This window comes from Oncorhynchus mykiss, chromosome 9 (genome assembly GCF_013265735.2).
Source record: "Oncorhynchus mykiss isolate Arlee chromosome 9, USDA_OmykA_1.1, whole genome shotgun sequence".
NCBI classification, from domain to species: Eukaryota; Metazoa; Chordata; class Actinopteri; order Salmoniformes; family Salmonidae; genus Oncorhynchus; species Oncorhynchus mykiss.
Genome location: NC_048573.1, coordinates 69581313 through 69600508, shown reverse-complemented (window position 1 = coordinate 69600508; position 19196 = coordinate 69581313). Strand labels below are relative to the sequence as shown.

At 45.4% G+C, this 19196-nt stretch overlaps 2 protein-coding genes across 4 annotated transcripts in view; both read right to left on the bottom strand.

The window, feature by feature from the left end:
• The window catches only part of tnr5 (Tumor necrosis factor receptor superfamily member 5), a gene marked incomplete at its 5' end in the record, with an annotated part of 1066050 nt that overhangs the window by 777866 nt on the left and 268988 nt on the right, over positions 1 to 19196 (bottom strand).
• LOC110531259 (protein kinase C zeta type-like) overlaps positions 1 to 19196 on the bottom strand; it is a 154263-nt gene that overhangs the window by 18747 nt on the left and 116320 nt on the right. For all 3 annotated transcript variants that reach the window (XM_036988861.1, XM_036988860.1, XM_036988859.1), the window contains exon 13: positions 14952 to 15041. In XM_036988861.1, coding sequence (XP_036844756.1) covers positions 14952 to 15041 — 90 coding nt within the window. The remainder of the gene's footprint in view (positions 1 to 14951; positions 15042 to 19196) is intronic.

Genomic DNA, 19196 nt, shown 5'->3' with positions numbered 1-19196 from the left:
CAGTTGGTGCTTAAAGCTAGTGAGGGAGATAAGTGTTTCCAGTTTCAGAGATTTTTGTAGTTCGTTCCAGTCATTGGCAGCAGAGAACTGGAAGGAGAGGCGGCCAAAGAAAGAATTGGTTTTGGGGGTGACTAGAGAGATATACCTGCTGGAGCGTGTGCTACAGGTGGGAGATGCAATGGTGACCAGCGAGCTGAGATAAGGGGGGACTTTACCTAGCAGGGTCTTGTAGATGACATGGAGCCAGTGGGTTTGGCGACGAGTATGAAGCGAGGGCCAGCCAACGAGAGCGTACAGGTCGCAATGGTGGGTAGTATATGGGGCTTTGGTGACAAAACGGATTGCACTGTGATAGACTGCATCCAATTTGTTGAGTAGGGTATTGGAGGCTATTTTGTAAATTACATCGCCAAAGTCGAGGATTGGTAGGATGGTCAGTTTTACAAGGGTATGTTTGGCAGCATGAGTGAAGGATGCTTTGTTGCGAAATAGGAAGCCAATTCTAGATTTAACTTTGGATTGGAGATGTTTGATATTGCTCTGGAAGGAGAGTTTACAGTCTAACCAGACACCTAAGTATTTGTAGTTGTCCACGTATTCTAAGTCAGAGCCGTCCAGAGTAGTAATGTTGGACAGGCGGGTAGGTACAGGTAACGATTGGTTGAAGAGCATGCATTTAGTTTTACTTGTATTTAAGAGCAATTGGAGGCCACGGAAGGAGAATTGTATGGCATTGAAGCTTGCCTGGAGGGTTGTTAACACAGTGTCCAAAGAAGGGCCAGAAGTATACAGAATGGTGTCGTCTGCGTAGAGGTGGATCAGAGACTCACCAGCAGCAAGAGCAACCTCATTGATGTATACAGAGAAGAGAGTCGTTCCATCTGAAGACCCCCTGGTAACTGTGGAGCGGACCCCATCTGAAGCCCCACTGGTAACCTTGGAGCGGACCCCATCTGAAGCCCCCTGGTAACCGTGGAGCAGACCCAGTCTGAAGCCCCGCTGGTAACCGTGGAGCGGACCCCGTCTGAAGCCCCCCTGGTGACCGTGGAGCGGACCCCGTCTGAAGCCCCCCTGGTAACCGTGGAGCGGACCCCGTCTGAAGCCCCCCTGGTAACCGTGGAGCGGAACCCGTCTGAAGCCCCCCTGGTAACCGTGGAGCGGACCCTATCTGAAGCCCCCTGGTAACCGTGGAACGGACCCCGTCTGAAGCCCCCCTGGTAACCGTGGAACGGACCCCGTTTGAAGCCGACCTGCCCACAGCGCTTCACTCTTTCCCCAATTGACTCTAGCTGAGGAGGCCCCCTCAAACACCTTTAAAGCGTTTGAGAGAACCTTAACATCCTCACCCCCTGTAATAAAAACTATCACGTCATCTGCATACGCAGACAGTGCTATTGTGGGACCCTTCATTACACCTGGCACAGAGAAACCAGTAAGCTTCGCTCTTAAAAAACAAAGCATTAGTTCAATCGCTAAACTATATAACTGCCCTGAAATTGGGCATCCCTGCCTGAAGCCCCTTTGGACAGGGATGGGGCAACTCAAACCACCACCCACCTTCACCATACACGAGGCCCCAGCATACAGTAAATTCATCCAAGACAAAAAAACATCCCCAAACCCAAAGGCTTTCATTGTTTTAAAAAAACTACTGGTGGTCCACACGATCAAAAGCCTTCTCCTGATCCAAAGAAAGTAAACCCACATTTACATCAGACAGTTTACAAATGTCTAAAACATCTCTCATCAGAAACAAGTTGTCAACAATAGAGCGACCAGGTACACAGTAGGACTGGTCCTTGTGGATCAACAATCCCAGATTCTCTTTCAACCTGTTTGAGAGACATTTAAAAACAATTTTGTATTCAGCGCACAGCAAAACAACAGGTCTCCAATTTTTTATGAGAGCCAATCCCCCCTTTTTTGGCAACAGTGAAAGCACCGCACGTTGACAGGATACAGGAAGAGAACCCTCATGAAAAGATTCACACACCACTTTATAAAAATCCTCCCCAATAGACCCCCAAAAGTGCTTAACAGGGGCTCGGCCTGTTGAGAGCTGTGGACAGCTCTTGCAGTGTAATGTTAGAGTCCAATGCGACTCTCTGCTCAGGTCCCAATTGAGGAAGACCGTGTAACAACTGTTCAGTACACAGAGAGTCACAATCCTCCGCCTTATAGAGGGCCGAGTAGAAATCTACGGCATGTTGACGCATTTCAATGTCATCCGTGGTCACCTTCCCATCAGGGAGACGAAGGCAGACCATCTGTTTACGTTGAAATGTCGACTGTCCTAGGTTTTTTTTTTAAGCGCTAGGAGCATCCATATCCTTGAGGGAAGCGAAGCGAGACCTAATCAAGGCACCCTTCACTCTTTCATGCAGAAACGACCTCAGTTCATGTCTCTTGTCCTGTAAGTTCATGACTAGTCCAGGGTCGTTCTGAGTGAGCAGCTTCAATTCAATAGAGTTGATGGCCTGTTCAAGGGCCTTGATCGTCTCTTTAACTTCAATTTGAGACAGAGCAGTATACTGTTGACAAAATACTCGTATTTGGGCCTTTCCAACCTCCCACCATTGTCTCAAGGACTCAAAATTCCCTTTTGTAACACTCCATTTTTCCCAAAACAACAGTGAATATCAACAGTAACAATATGATGATCAGAGAAACCCACAGGAGTAATGGCACAGTTTCCAACCCTACTACAGTATTGCTCAGATACATACAACCTGTCTAACCTTGCTGCACTGACACGACCTTCATGAACTTTTAGCCATGTGTACTGCCTAACTTTTGCATTCCTTACTCTCCACACATCAGAAAGCTCAAACTCAGTTAATAGGCCAGACAGGCAAGTGGCTGACCGCAGGTGAGGTTCTTCAGCGGTGCGATCAACAGTAAAATCCACTGTACAGTTCCAGTCCCTCCCTAAAACCATACACCCCTCTTGATCACACTGTCTTGAGGTTTCCTTTATTTGATCAAATATAGCAATACACTCTGTACCCTCATTAGGAGCATAAACATTTTTTAAAAATAAAAAAACATAACATCCACCTTGACCAATAAAACCCGACCCTTGACAATCTCTGTTGTAGATACCACAGTCACCCCTAAGCCTGAGGAAAACAAGATTGCCACCCCAGCACTGAAATTAGTACCATGACATGAGTACATGCTGCCCCTCCCACCACATACCCCAGTCAACCTAATTTTCCTCATCACTATGTGTCTCCTGTAGGAAAACTACATTAAGCCTTTTCTGTTTTATTACTTCTAATACCCAAGCCCTCTTATTCCTGTCCCTTCCCCCATTAATATTGAGAGAACCTACCCTTAGTACCTCCATATAGAAAAGAGGGGGAAAAAAGCAGAAGAAACCACAGAGAAACCAAGGAGAAAAAAGACAACCTATGAAGCATGATCTTCATCATATTTTTTTTTTTTTTCTCTTAACCTGACTACGTTTCCCAGCACCTTTTGCTGCTGCAACAGCAGTAATACATTTCCTCAAGCGAAACCACTTCTTCTCACTCAATTGGTCTAACCCCACCGTCTTCTGTAAACATCACAGCTGACCTCACAAACTCAACATCAAAATAATCTGCCAATTTGACAGATTTCCTAAAAGTCTGATCCAGAAACTAATTTACCTCCTCTATATCATAAACTGAGTCCTCACCAGCAGCTGTCATATCCTTCTCCTGATCCTCAGCTGAGACCACAGACAACTGACTCCCCTCTAACACATCCCATTCAACACTCCCCACTTGCACCTCATCACTCGTACCAGGCATCTCCTCCACTACCTAGGAGACTAGCCCCACCTGAACATCATTACTCATAGTGGGCATCTCCTCCACTAACTGGGAGCCTAGCTCCACATGAACCCCAGCACTCGTAGTGGGCATCTCCTCCACTCCCTGGGAGCCTAGCTCCACCCTCCTGTACCCCGTTACTCATAGTGGGCATCTCCTCCACTACCTGGGAGCCTAGCTCCACATGAACCCCCTCCTTTAACCCAGCACTCGTACTGGGCACCTGCTCACCAGTCTGAGGAACTGGCTCTTCAGATACATCCTTACCTTCTACAACAATACTTTTCTGGAGCATAACATTTCCCTCCAAAATACAAGTTGCAACTCTGTGCCCTCAACACGGATAACTTGTTCCTCAGCAACAGGTGCTTGTGGCTGCTCTACCGCTGTCGGTCCACCTCTCCCTACATCAGTGGACCCAGGTGTTACGAGGACCACCTGCGCCCCTCCCTCGGCCTTCTCCCTTTTCAGGCAAGCATGTCGCTTATGGCCAACATCCCCACACTCAAAACACCGTTGACTACCCGTACTAGCATAAACCATATACATTCTACTGTCATACTTGATTTTAAACGATAACTCTCAAGTCTGCTCCGGTGAGTCCAAAAACATAAACACCTGTCGCCGAAATGACATAACCTGTTTCAACGCCGGGTGTTTGCAACCCAACGGGACAACCTTAATTGAACTGGCGAACTTCCCAAAGCGCAATAACTCGCACTCCAATAGCTCATTAAGAATAAACGGCGGTACATTTGAAATCGTTACCCTTGTTGACGGAGGATAAAGCGGCGTAACTTGAATAAACATTCCTTTAAGAATTACACCATGCTCAACCATACGATCAACCAGACACTCTTCTTTAAGAAGTACACCATGCTCAACCATCTGATCTACAAGACACTCTTCTTTAAGAAATACCACCACCTCTTTATTCATCCGAGAGACGGAGAGAGAGAAAGAGAGAGATGAAGAGAGAAAGAGAGAGACAAATAGAGAGTGTGCATGTGTGTTATACAGAGGCAGGGAGGACTCCAGAGGGACAAGGAGATGATGATGTGGTTCATCGCCACGGCAGCCAGGATGATGGTGGAAACGCAGATGCTGATGTGGCAGGACTAATTAGTAATCAACAGCATGGGGCAAAGAGGGCTTTAAAACAGCGGGCACTGAACTGTAAGACCAGAGATGGGTAGTGGGTAGGTATAGCATTTCTATCTTTATGTCTGCATTCTGAACCACTCTCTGGTGCTATACTCTAGAACAGTCTGCATTCTGAACCACTCTCTCTGGTACTACACTCTAGAACAGTCTGCATTCTGAACCACTCTCTGGTGCTACACTCTAGAACAGTCTGCATTCTGAACCACTCTCTCTGGTACTACACTCTAGAACAGTCTGCATTCTGAACCACTCTCTGGTACTACACTCTAGAACAGTCTGCATTCTGAACCACTCTCTGGTGCTACACTCTAGAACAGTCTGCATTCTGAACCACTCTCTCTGGTACTACACTCTAGAACAGTCTGCATTCTGAACCACTCTCTGGTACTACACTCTAGAACAGTCTGCATTCTGAACCACTCTCTGGTGCTACACTCAGGAACATTCTGCATTCTGAACCACTCTCTGGTACTACACTCTATAACAGTCTGCATTCTGAACCACTCTCTGGTACTACACTCTAGAACAATATGCATTCTGAACCAATCTCTGGTACTACACTCTAGAACAGTCTGCATTCTGAACCACTCTCTGGTACTACACTCTAGAACAATATGCATTCTGAACCACTCTCTGGTACTACACTCTAGAACAGTCTACATTCTGAACCACTCTCTGGTGCTACACTCAGGAACAGTCTGCATTCTGAACCACTCTCTGGTGCTACACTCTAGAACAGTCTGCATTCTGAACCACTCTCTGGTACTACACTCTAGAACAGTCTGCATTCTGAACCAGTCTCTGGTACTACACTCTAGAACAGTCTACATTCTGAAACACTCTCTGGTACTACACTCAGGAACAGGCTGCATTCTGAACCACTCTCTGGTACAACACTTTAGAACAGTCTGCATTCTGAACCACTCTCTGGTACTACACTCTAGAACAATCTGCATTCTGAACCACTCTCTGGTACTACACTCTAGAACAGTCTGCGTTCTGAACCACTCTCTGGTGCTACACTCTAGAACAGTCTGCATTCTGAACCCCTCTCTGGTACTACACTTTAGAACAGTCTGCATTCTGAACCACTCTCTGGTGCTACACTCTAGAACAGTCTGCATGCTGAACCATTCTTTCTGGCACTACACTCTGGAACAGTCTGCAATCTTGTTTCTAGATGGCAACATGTGACGGCAAACGCTAAGACACTATTATGACTGATGCCTCAACTGAAGAAAAGAAAGCATCAAGTTGACAGCTGTCTCACTCTCTGGCAGGAAGGTGTTGTTTAAAAGAGCATGAGGTAATGATATTCAAAGGTGTCACCGCTTCAGAGGGAAAGCCGGCACTCCCTTAGGAGCCTGTGTTGTAATCATATTAATATTGTTAAACAACAGCAGTCAGAGCTGTGCCGAGTCCGGGAGTTCTGTCAGGGCCAGAGACAGCTGGGTTTCTTGCGGCGTGTACGAATTCCACACCTTCAACTCCCACCAGCCACTGAGGCACACCGCGCTATGCAGTCACAGCTTCAATAAGCTTTTTACCATGGAGGTTTCACAGGGGTTGGTGAACATATCAAAGTTGTAAAATTTACCAAGCTTTCCCTTTGTCATGACTCATTACTGATGTCATGTCAAGACTCATTACTGATGTCATGTCAAGACTCATTACTGATGTCATGTCAAGGTTCATTACTGATGTCATGTCAAGGTTCATTACTGACACTGAGAAATAGTTTTTGTTTTATGGTGAGACTCCCTCTGCAATTTCCCCAAAAGGAAAACATTAAGACAAAGACTGAGGCGTTGGCTTTGATTACCGGTCATCTCTTACGCTATTTAGCTTAATGTGATTTGGAGAGTTCTTCTGTATCATCACACCTTTAACACAGTTAATTTACATTGCATGCAGTTATCAAAATTCTGCATGACAAATCTGATATATTGAACTGTTGGGAAATCATCTATTAAAGGATAAGTTCAGTATTTTAGTCCAAAAAAGTCTTTAAACTAGGGTTGGGTGTGATCATGATGTTCCTACCATCATACATCACCCCCCCCCCCCCAAAAAAAAAAAACAGGGATATTGATCCATCAGGGGATTGAAGCAAGAAGCTTCATCTTAACATCTAGCGACTTACAGTTGAAGTCGGAAGTTTACATACACCTTAGCCAAATACATTTAAACTCAGTTTTTCACAATTCCTGACATTTAATCTGAGTAAAAATTCCCTGTCTTAGGTCAGTTAGGATCACCACTTTATTTTATGAATGTGAAATGTGATAATAATAGAGAGAATGATTTATTTCAGCTTTTATTTCTTTCATCACCGTAACGGTTGTCTTGTGTCGAAGGAGTGGCGGACCAAAACGCAGCTTGGTTATCTTGATACATCTTTAATAAAGATAATACCGAACAATACAAAACAATAACCGTACAGTGAAAACCTAAACAGCCTTATCTGGTGCAAACAAACACTGAGACAGGAACAATCACCCACAAAACCCAACACAAAACAGGCTACCTAAATATGGCTCCCAATCAGAGACAATGACTAACACCTGCCTCTGATTGAGAACCATATCAGGCCCAAACACAGAAACAGACAAACAAGACATCCAACATAGAATGGCCACTCAGATCACACCCTGACCAAACAAAACATAGAAACATACAAAGCAAACTATGGTCAGGGTGTGACAATCACATTCCCAGTTGGTCAGAAGTTTATGTACATTCAATTAGTATTTGGTAGCATTGCCTTTAAATTGTTTAACTTGGGTCAAACGTTACGGGTAGCTTTCCACAAGCTTCCCACAATAAGTTGGGTGAATGTTGGCCCATTCCTCATGACAGAGCTGGTGTAACTGAGTCAGGTTTGTAGGCCTCTTTGCTCGCACACGCTTTTTCAGGTCTGTCCACACATTTTCTATAGGATTGAGGTCAGGGCTTTGTGATGGCTACTCCAATACCTTAACGTTGTTGTCCTTAAGCCATTTTACCACAACTTTGGAAGTATGCTTGGGGTCATTGTCCATTTGGAAAACCCATTTGCAACCAGGCTTTAACTTCCTGACTGATGTCTTGAGATGTTGCTTCAATATATCCACATCATTGTTCTGCCTCATGATGCCATCTATTTTGTGAAGTGCACCAGTCCCTCCTGCAGCAAAGCACCCCCACAACATGATGCTGCCACCCCCATGCTTCACGTTGGGATAGTCATGGGGAAGCCTCCCCATTTTTCCTCCAAACATAACAATGGTCATTATGGCCAAACAGTTCTATTTTTGTTTCATCAGACCAGAGGAAATTTCTCCAAAAGTACGATCTTTGTCTCCATGTGCAGTTGCAAACTGTAGTCTGTTTTTTTATTGCAGATTTGGAGCAGTGGCTTCTTCCTTGAAGAGCGGCCTTTCAGGTTATGTCAATATAGGACTCGTTTTACTGTGGATATAGACACTTTTGTACCTGTTTCCTCCAGCATCTTCACAAAGTCCTTTGCTGTTGTTCTGGGATTGATTTGCACTTTTCACACCAAAGCACGTTCATCTCTAGGAGACAGAACGTGTCTCCTTCCTGAGCGGTATGACAGCTGTGTGATCCCATGGTGTTTATATTTGCGTACTATTGTTTGTACAGATGAAAGTGGTACCTTCAGGCATTTGGAAATTGCTCCCAAGGATGAATCAGGCTTGTGGAGGTCTACAATTTATTTTTCTGAGGTCTTGGTTGATTTCTTTTGACTTTCCCATGATGTCAAGCAAAGAGCCACTGAGTTTGAAGTTAGGCTTTGAAATACATCCACAAGTAGACCTCCAATTGACTCAAATAATTAGCCTATTAGAAGTTTCTAAAGCAATGACATCATTTTCTGGAATTTTCCATCCTGTTTAAAGGCACAGTCAACTTAGTGTATGTAAACTTCTGACCCACTGGAATTGTGATACATTGAATTATAAGTTAAACAAACTGTAAACTGTCTGTAAACAATTGTTGGAAAAATGACTTGTGTCGTGGACAAAGTAGATGTGTTAACCGACTTGCCAAAACTACAGTTTGTTAACAAGAAATTTGTGGAGTGGTTGGAAAATGAGTTTTAATGACTCCAACCTATGTAAACTTCCGACTTTAACTGTAGCTAGCAAGTTAGCAAACCAAAAGCATAGTTGGAGCCCTGACCTGGATATAATTTATTTGACACATCTTAGATTTCTTATAGTTATGGTTACAAGCAGTGGCGCAGCACGTTCGCTGGGGAGCAGCACTGAGCAGGGACACTTTGTCACGCCCTGACCATAGTTTGCTTTGTACGTTGATATGTTTTGTTTGGTCAGGGTGTGATCTGAGTGGGCATTCTATGTTGTATGTCTAGTTTGTCTGTTTCTGTGTTGGCTTAGTTGCTTGTGTCAGCACATTTCACACCACGCTGCGCTTTGGTCCGCTTCTTACGACGATCGTGACTCACTTACTGTATGTTATGGACATGGGCTACACTTCGTTCCATTAAGATGTTCCCTCCCATCTACCCATACGGCAATCCACCTTGGCAGAATGTATCTGATTGGTGTTAGCAGTTGATGTCATTCTTCAATAACACAGACCTCAAAACAAATCACGTCGAGAAAAATGGATTTATTCAAAGAGAACAAATCATAGTTTTTATTCTGGAAAGTAGATGGTCAATGTTTATTCTCCCCTGTCCTCAGTGTTTTCTCCACTGAACAAAGATACAGGATGTCGTTTATACCCAAGCCTAGCCTGTAGTTGACCAATTAGAATTTCTTGCAGTAAAATTAGTAAAAATTTGTAAAAAAGTATTCTGTTTCAGGATCAATGTATAGACAATTTGGACCAATGAGAACTTCCCACATGTAACTATGAGTCCAAGACTGGAACCCCTATACAGATTCTAAACAGATGTTTTACTGTTTGTATAAACAAGTTTCGTCAACGTTTTGTTAGAAACTTGAAAAATACGTCTTTATCTGGTTGTAATCTGACCAGCTAACAACCAGAAGATAACATCTTTCCCATGATGTCTTGGTCTCGTCTAAACATGATCGTAACAGAGACCTGTGGGCTATAAATCTAGTTCTACTGCTTTTCCTGAGAGAGGTATTATTACGTTTTTTTTTTAAACAATTGTTACAGAGTCTTAAACATGACCTCATGAGATGCTGTTGACTAACACATTCTATTGAGAACTGATAAAAGCATGTCACAGAAAAGGAGGCACGGCTGTGAACAAGGCATTTCCTGTCGTTTGTGTTGAATTTAACAGGATAGACTGACTAGAAACAAATAATGTGCTGAAACACTGAATCCTGTCCAGGTCACTGTGTATGAGCAACTATTTGGACAGTGACAACATTTTATTGTTTTGGGGGGGAGCCTCTGTACTCCAGCGCTTAGGATTTGAAATGATATAATTATTATGAAGTGAACTGTTTAGAAATTCTAGCACTTTTTATACATAGTAGTCGCCCACCCACTGGGGAGTTAGGCCCAGCCTAACTGGGCCCTGGTTAGGCCCAGATGTGGAGTATCTTTGGTACCATTTTCATGAGATATTGCTGATGTAAAGGATAGTGTACCCATCATTGCAGCATCATTCTAGCATCATTGCAGCATCATTCTAGCATCATTGCAGCATAACGTAATGCAAAATAGACATAATGGGAATCAAAGTAACATGCGGACCGTCTGACCAACCAAGATGGGTTCCCACGGGTGATACTGAGTGTCTAACCAATCAAGATGGGTTACCACGGGGGATACTGAGTGTCTGACCAACCAAGATGGGTTCCCACGGGTGATACTGAGTGTCTGACCAATCAAGATGGGTTCCCACGGGTGATACTGAGTGTCTAACCAATCAAGATGGGTTCCCACGGGTGATACTGAGTGTCTAACCAATCAAGATGGGTTCCCACGGAGGATACTGAGTGTCTAACCAATCAAGATGGGTTCCCACGGGTGATACTGAGTTTCTGACCAACCAAGATGGGTTCCCACAGGTGATACTGAGTGTCTGACCAATCAAGATGGGTCCCACGGGTGATACTGAGTGTCTGACCAACCAAGATGGGTTCTCACGGGTGATACTGAGTGTCTGACCAATCAAGATGGGTTCCCATGGGTGATACTGAGTGTCTGACCAACCAAGGCGGGTTCCCACGGAGGATACTGAGTGTCTAACCAATCAAGATGGGTTACCACGGGGGATACTGAGTGTCTGACCAACCAAGATGGGTTCCCACGGGTGATACTGAGTGTCTGACCAATCAAGATGGGTTCCCACGGGTGATACTGAGTGTCTGACCAACCAAGGCGGGTTCCCACGGAGGATACTGAGTGTCTAACCAATCAAGATGGGTTACCACGGGGGATACTGAGTGTCTGACCAACCAAGATGGGTTCCCACGGGTGATACTGAGTGTCTGACCAATCAAGATGGGTTCCCACGGGTGATACTGAGTGTCTGACCAACCAAGATGGGTTCCCACGGGTGATACTGAGTGTCTGACCAATCAAGATGGGTTCCCACGGGTGATACTGAGTGTCTGACCAATCAAGATGGGTTCCCACAGGTGATACTGAGTGTCTGACCAATCAAGATGGGTTCCCACAGGTGATACTGACCGACCACGATTGGTTCCCACAGGTGATCCTGACCGACCAAGATGGGTTCCCACAGGTGATACTGACCGACCAAGTTGAGTTCCCACAGGTGATCCTGACCGACCAAGATGGGTTCCCACAGGTGATCCTGACCGACCAAGATGGGTTCCCACAGGTGATACTCACCGACCAAGATGGGTTCCCACAGGTTATACTGACCGACCAAGATGGGTTCCCACAGGTGATCCTGACCGACCAAGATGGGTTCCCACAGGTGATACTGACCGACCAAGATGGGTTCCCACAGGTGATACTGACAGACCAAGATGGGTTTCCACAGGTGATACTGACTGACCAAGATGGGTTCCCACAGGTGATACTGACCGACCAAGATGGGTTCCCACAGGTGATACTGACAGACCAAGATGGGTTCCCGCAGGTTATACTGACCGACCAAGATGGGTTCCCACAGGTGATCCTGACCGACCAAGATGGGTTCCCACAGGTGATCCTGACCGACCAAGATGGGTTCCCACAGGTGATACTCACCGACCAAGATGGGTTCCCACAGGTGATACTGACCGACCAAGATGGGTTCCCACAGGTGATACTCACCGACCAAGATGGGTTCCCACAGGTGATACTGACCGACCAAGATGGGTTCCCACAGGTGATACTGACAGACCAAGATGGGTTCCCACAGGTGATCCTGACCGACCAAGATGGGTTCCCACAGGTGATCATGACCGACCAAGATGGGTTCCCACAGGTGATACTCACCGACCAAGATGGGTTCCCACAGGTTATACTGACCGACCAAGATGGGTTCCCACAGGTGATCCTGACCGACCAAGATGGGTTCCCACAGGTGATACTGACCGACCAAGATGGGTTCCCACAGGTGATACTGACAGACCAAGATGTCTAACCAATCAAGATGGGTTCCCACGGAGGATACTGAGTGTCTAACCAATCAAGATGGGTTCCCACGGGTGATACTGAGTTTCTGACCAACCAAGATGGGTTCCCACAGGTGATACTGAGTGTCTGACCAATCAAGATGGGTCCCACGGGTGATACTGAGTGTCTGACCAACCAAGATGGGTTCTCACGGGTGATACTGAGTGTCTGACCAATCAAGATGGGTTCCCATGGGTGATACTTAGTGTCTGACCAACCAAGGCGGGTTCCCACGGAGGATACTGAGTGTCTAACCAATCAAGATGGGTTACCACGGGGGATACTGAGTGTCTGACCAACCAAGATGGGTTCCCACGGGTGATACTGAGTGTCTGACCAATCAAGATGGGTTCCCACGGGTGATACTGAGTGTCTGACCAACCAAGGCGGGTTCCCACGGAGGATACTGAGTGTCTAACCAATCAAGATGGGTTACCACGGGGGATACTGAGTGTCTGACCAACCAAGATGGGTTCCCACGGGTGATACTGAGTGTCTGACCAATCAAGATGGGTTCCCACGGGTGATACTGAGTGTCTGACCAACCAAGATGGGTTCCCACGGGTGATACTGAGTGTCTGACCAATCAAGATGGGTTCCCACGGGTGATACTGAGTGTCTGACCAATCAAGATGGGTTCCCACAGGTGATACTGAGTGTCTGACCAATCAAGATGGGTTCCCACAGGTGATACTGACCGACCACGATTGGTTCCCACAGGTGATCCTGACCGACCAAGATGGGTTCCCACAGGTGATACTGACCGACCAAGTTGAGTTCCCACAGGTGATCCTGACCAACCAAGATGGGTTCCCACAGGTGATCCTGACCGACCAAGATGGGTTCCCACAGGTGATACTCACCGACCAAGATGGGTTCCCACAGGTTATACTGACCGACCAAGATGGGTTCCCACAGGTGATCCTGACCGACCAAGATGGGTTCCCACAGGTGATACTGACCGACCAAGATGGGTTCCCACAGGTGATACTGACAGACCAAGATGGGTTTCCACAGGTGATACTGACTGACCAAGATGGGTTCCCACAGGTGATACTGACCGACCAAGATGGGTTCCCACAGGTGATACTGACAGACCAAGATGGGTTCCCACAGGTTATACTGACCGACCAAGATGGGTTCCCACAGGTGATCCTGACCGACCAAGATGGGTTCCCACAGGTGATCCTGACCGACCAAGATGGGTTCCCACAGGTGATACTCACCGACCAAGATGGGTTCCCACAGGTGATACTGACCGACCAAGATGGGTTCCCACAGGTGATCCTGACCGACCAAGATGGGTTCCCACAGGTGATACTGACCGACCAAGATGGGTTCCCACAGGTGATACTGACAGACCAAGATGGGTTCCCACAGGTGATCCTGACCGACCAAGATGGGTTCCCACAGGTGATCATGACCGACCAAGATGGGTTCCCACAGGTGATACTCACCGACCAAGATGGGTTCCCACAGGTTATACTGACCGACCAAGATGGGTTCCCACAGGTGATCCTGACCGACCAAGATGGGTTCCCACAGGTGATACTGACCGACCAAGATGGGTTCCCACAGGTGATACTGACAGACCAAGATGGGTTCCCACAGGTGATACTGACTGACCAAGATGGGTTCCCACAGGTTATACTGACCGACCAAGATGGGTTCCCACAGGTGATCCTGACCGACCAAGATGGGTTCCCACAGGTGATCCTGACCGACCAAGATGGGTTCCCACAGGTGATCCTGACCGACCAAGATGGGTTCCCACAGGTGATCCTGACCGACCAAGATGGGTTCCCACAGGTGATCCTGACCGACCAAGATGGGTTCCCACAGGTGATACTCACCGACCAAGATGGGTTCCCACAGGTGATACTGACCGACCAAGATGGGTTCCCACAGGTGATCCTGACCGACCAAGATGGGTTCCCACAGGTGATACTGACCGACCAAGATGGGTTCCCACAGGTGATCCTGACCGACCAAGATGGGTTCCCACAGGTGATACTGACCGACCAAGATGGGTTCCCACAGGTGATACTGACCGACCAAGATGGGTTCCCACAGGTGATACTGACCGACCAAGATGGGTTCCCACAGGTGATACTGACCGACCAAGATGGGTTCCCACAGGCGATACTGACCGACCAAGATCGGTTCCCACTGGAGATACTGACTGACCAAGATGGGTTCCCACAGGTGATACTGACCGACCAAGATTGGTTCCCACAGGTGATACTGACCGACCAAGATGGGTTCCCACAGGTGATACTGACCGACCAAGATGGGTTCCCACAGGTGATACTGACCGACCAAGATGGGTTTATTCACATTTAGTCTTCTACGCTGTTTAAGTGGATATGATTGGAGGCTTACCTGGTCCCAGTCTATACTGCGGAAAAACGTGTGCGACTTGATGTCAGCGAAGCCCGTTTGGACCTGGCAACCCAGACGCTCTTTGGGGTCCTGTTAGATGGAGAGAAATTAGTAGAATCAAGAGTTTGTGTGCTCAATGAAATATAAACTGGTTTTAACAGCAGCAATTGTCACAAAGCGGTTTACAGATACCCAGCCTAAAACCCCAAAGAGCAAGCAGTGCACTGGCAGAAAGAAGCACGGTGTTGGCTTATCGCACCAGTTACAGCAATTTACAGCAATGTGATCTTGGTATAATGTAGAGATGTAACATTTATTGAAATGAAACACTAAATTCAGTATGTATTTCCCTCAAACAAACCCTTAGACTACTTCTCTACCTGTGTCATATTCCACATAAAAAAATTGGGATTGGTGGAGGCCTGGCCGACATGGACTTCCTTAAACCAGTTATTTCCTGTTAAATCCATTAAGGGAAGTGTACAAGTGTACACTGCGGGAGAAAAGGAGATATTATTGGGACGCATTCTCTGTGGGGGTCAAGTAAATCCTTGATTGACCTCAAATTCTACCCCCACTGCATTGCTGAATATATTACCTACAGTAGCTAGAAAAATGTAATGAACCCTTTGAAATGACCTGAAGTTATGCATAAATTTGACATAAAATGTGATCTGATCTTCATCTAAGCCACAACAAGAGACAAACACAGTCTGCTTAAACTAATAACACACAAATTATTGTATTCTTCTTGTCTATATTGAATACATTATTTAAACATTCACAGTGTAGGTTGGAGAAGGTATGTGAACCTCTAGGCTAATGACTTCTCCAAAAGCAAATTGTAGTCAGGAGTCAGCTAACCTGGAGTCTAATCAATGAGATGAGATTGGAGATGTTGGTTAGGGCTGCCCTGCCCCATAAAAAAACACTCACACATTTTGAGTTTGCTATTCACAAGAAGTATTGCCTGATGTGAACCATGACTCGAACTAAAGAGATGTCAGGAGACCTACGATTAAGAATTGCATGAAGCTGGAAAGGGTTACAAAAGTATCTCTAAAAGTCAGTCCACGGAAAGATAAAATTGTCTATAAATGGAGAAATTTCAGCACAGTTGCTTTTCTCCCTAGGAGTGGCCGTCCTGCAAAGATGACTGCAAGAGCACAGCGCAGAATGCTCAATGAGGTTAAGACTTACAGAAATCTCTGGAAGATGCTAACATCTCTGTTGATGAGTCTACAATACGTAAAACACTAAACAAGAATGGGGTTCATGGGAGAACATCATGGAAGAAGCCTCTGCTGTCCAAAAAAAACATTGCCGCAGGTCTGAAGTTTGCAAGAGAGCACCTGGATGTTCCACAGCACTACTGGCAAAATATTCTGTGGACAGATGAAACTAAAGTTGTGTTGTTTGGAAGGAACACACAACACTCTGTGTGGAGAAAAAGGCACACCACACCAACATCACAACCTCATCCCAACTGTAAAGTATGGTGGAGGGAGCATCATGCTTTGGAGCTGCCTCAGGGCCTGGACAGCTTGCTATCATCGCCGGAAAAATAAACTCCCAAGTTTATCAAGACATTTTGCAGGAGAATGTAAGGCTATCAGTCTGTAAATTGAAGCTCAACAGAAGGCCCAGTCAATCCTGACCTCAACCCGATTGAGATGCTGTGGCATGACCTCAAGAGAGCGGTTCACACCAGACATCCCAAGAATATTGCTGAACTGAAACAGTTTTGTAAAGAGGAATGGTCCAAAATTCCTCCTGACCGTTGTGCAGGTCTGATCCACAACTACAGAAAGCGTTTGGTTGAGGTTATTGCTGCCAAAGGAGGGTCAACCAGTTATTAAATCCAAGGGTTCACATACTTTTCCCACCCTGCACTGTGAATGTGTACACGGTGTGTTCAATAAAGACATGAACATTTATCATTGTTTGTGTGTTATTAGTTTAAGCAGACTGTGTTTGTCTGTTGTTGTGACCTAGATGAAGATCAGATAAAACATTATGACCAATTTATGCAGAAATCCAGGTAATTTTAAAGGGTTCACATACTTTTTCTTCCCACTGTATTAGCTACCCCCCTGTCTATTTCATCAGCCCCTCTACATACAGTATGTAATTTGGACAAACCACCACCCACCTGCTGACTCCCAACAGTGGGGATGTGGTATTTTCATCAGTACAATAATTGTAATACTAACTAGCAAAGGTTAAATGTGAAGAGCCCCAAGACCATTCACTCCCCCACTATAGTTCCTTATCATAGCCATGTATATCAGGGATGATGCACTCAAACACGTAGAAACAAACACACACACACACACACACAAACACACACACACACGCAGTGCCTTCAAGAAAGTATTCACACCCCTTGCCTTTCCAACACATCATTGCGTTACAAAGTGGGATTAAAAGGGTTTTAATTTGATTTTGTTTGTCAACGATCTACACAAAATGACATGGTGTGTTGTGTGTAGGTTAGACACAACATCTAAATGTAATATATCTTAAATTCAAGCTGTAACACAATATGGAAAAAATCAAGGGGTGTGAATACTTTCTTGAAGGCACTACATGCGAAAGTATTCGGCCCCCTTGAACTTTGCGACCTTTTGCCACATTTCAGGCTTCAAACATAAAGATATAAAACTGTATTTTTTTGTGAAGAATCAACAACAAGTGGGACACAATCATGAAGTGGAACGACATTTATTGGATATTTCAAACTTTTTTAACAAATCAAAAACTGAAAAAATTGGGCGTGCAAAATTATTCAGCCCCTTTACTTTCAGTGCAGCAAACTCTCTCCAGAAGTTCAGTGAGGATCTCTGAATGATCCAATGTTGACCTAAATGACTAATGATGATAAATACAATCCACCTGTGTGTAATCAAGTCTCCGTATAAATGCACCTGCACTGTGATAGTCTCAGAGGTCCGTTAAAAGCGCAGAGAGCATCATGAAGAACAAGGAACACACCAGGCAGGTCCGAGATACTGTTGTGAAGAAGTTTAAAGCCGGATTTGGATACAAAAAGATTTCCCAAGCTTTAAACATCCCAAGGAGCACTGTGCAAGCGATAATATTGAAATGGAAGGAGTATCAGACCACTGCAAATCTACCAAGACCTGGCCGTCCCTCTAAACTTTCAGCTCATACAAGGAGAAGACTGATCAGAGATGCAGCCAAGAGGCCCATGATCACTCTGGATGAACTGCAGAGATCTACAGCTGAGGTGGGAGACTCTGTCCATAGGACAACAATCAGTCGTATATTGCACAAATCTGGCCTTTATGGAAGAGTGGCAAGAAGAAAGCCATTTCTTAAAGATATCCATAAAAAGTGTCGTTTAAAGTTTGCCACAAGTGACCTGGTAGACACACCAAACATGTGGAAGAAGGTGCTCTGGTCAGATGAAACCAAAATTGAACTTTTTGGCAACAATGCAAAATGTTATGTTTGGCGTAAAAGCAACACAGCTCATCACCCTGAACACACCATCCCCACTGTCAAACATGGTGGTGGCAGCATCATGGTTTGGGCCTGCTTTTCTTCAGCAGGGACAGGGAAGATGGTTAAAATTGATGGGAAGATGGATGGAGACAAATACAGGACCATTCTGGAAGAAAACCTGATGGAGTCTGCAAAAGACCTGAGACTGGGACGGAGATTTGTCTTCCAACAAGACAATGATCCAAAACATAAAGCAAAATCTACAATGGAATGGTTCAAAAATAAACATATCCAGGTGTTAGAATGGCCAAGTCAAAGTCCAGACCTGAATCCAATCGAGAATCTGTGGAAAGAACTGAAAACTGCTGTTCACAAATGCTCTCCATCCAACCTCACTGAGCTCGAGCTGTTTTGCAAGGAGGAATGGGAAAAGATTTCAGTCTCTCGATGTGCAAAACTGATAGAGACATACCCCAAGCGACTTACAGCTGTAATCGCAGCAAAAGGTGGCGCTACAAAGTATTAACTTAAGGGGGCTGAATATTTTTGCACGCCCAATTTTTCAGTTTATGATTTGTTTAAAAAGTTTGAAATATCCAATAAATGTCGTTCCACTTCATGATTGTGTCCCACTTGTTGTTGATTCTTCACAAAAAAAACAGTTTTATATCTTTATGTTTGTAGCCTGAAATGTGGCAAAAGGTCGCAAAGTTCAAGGGGGCCAAATACTTTCGCAATGCACTGTACACACGTAAAAACATCCATACACACACACAC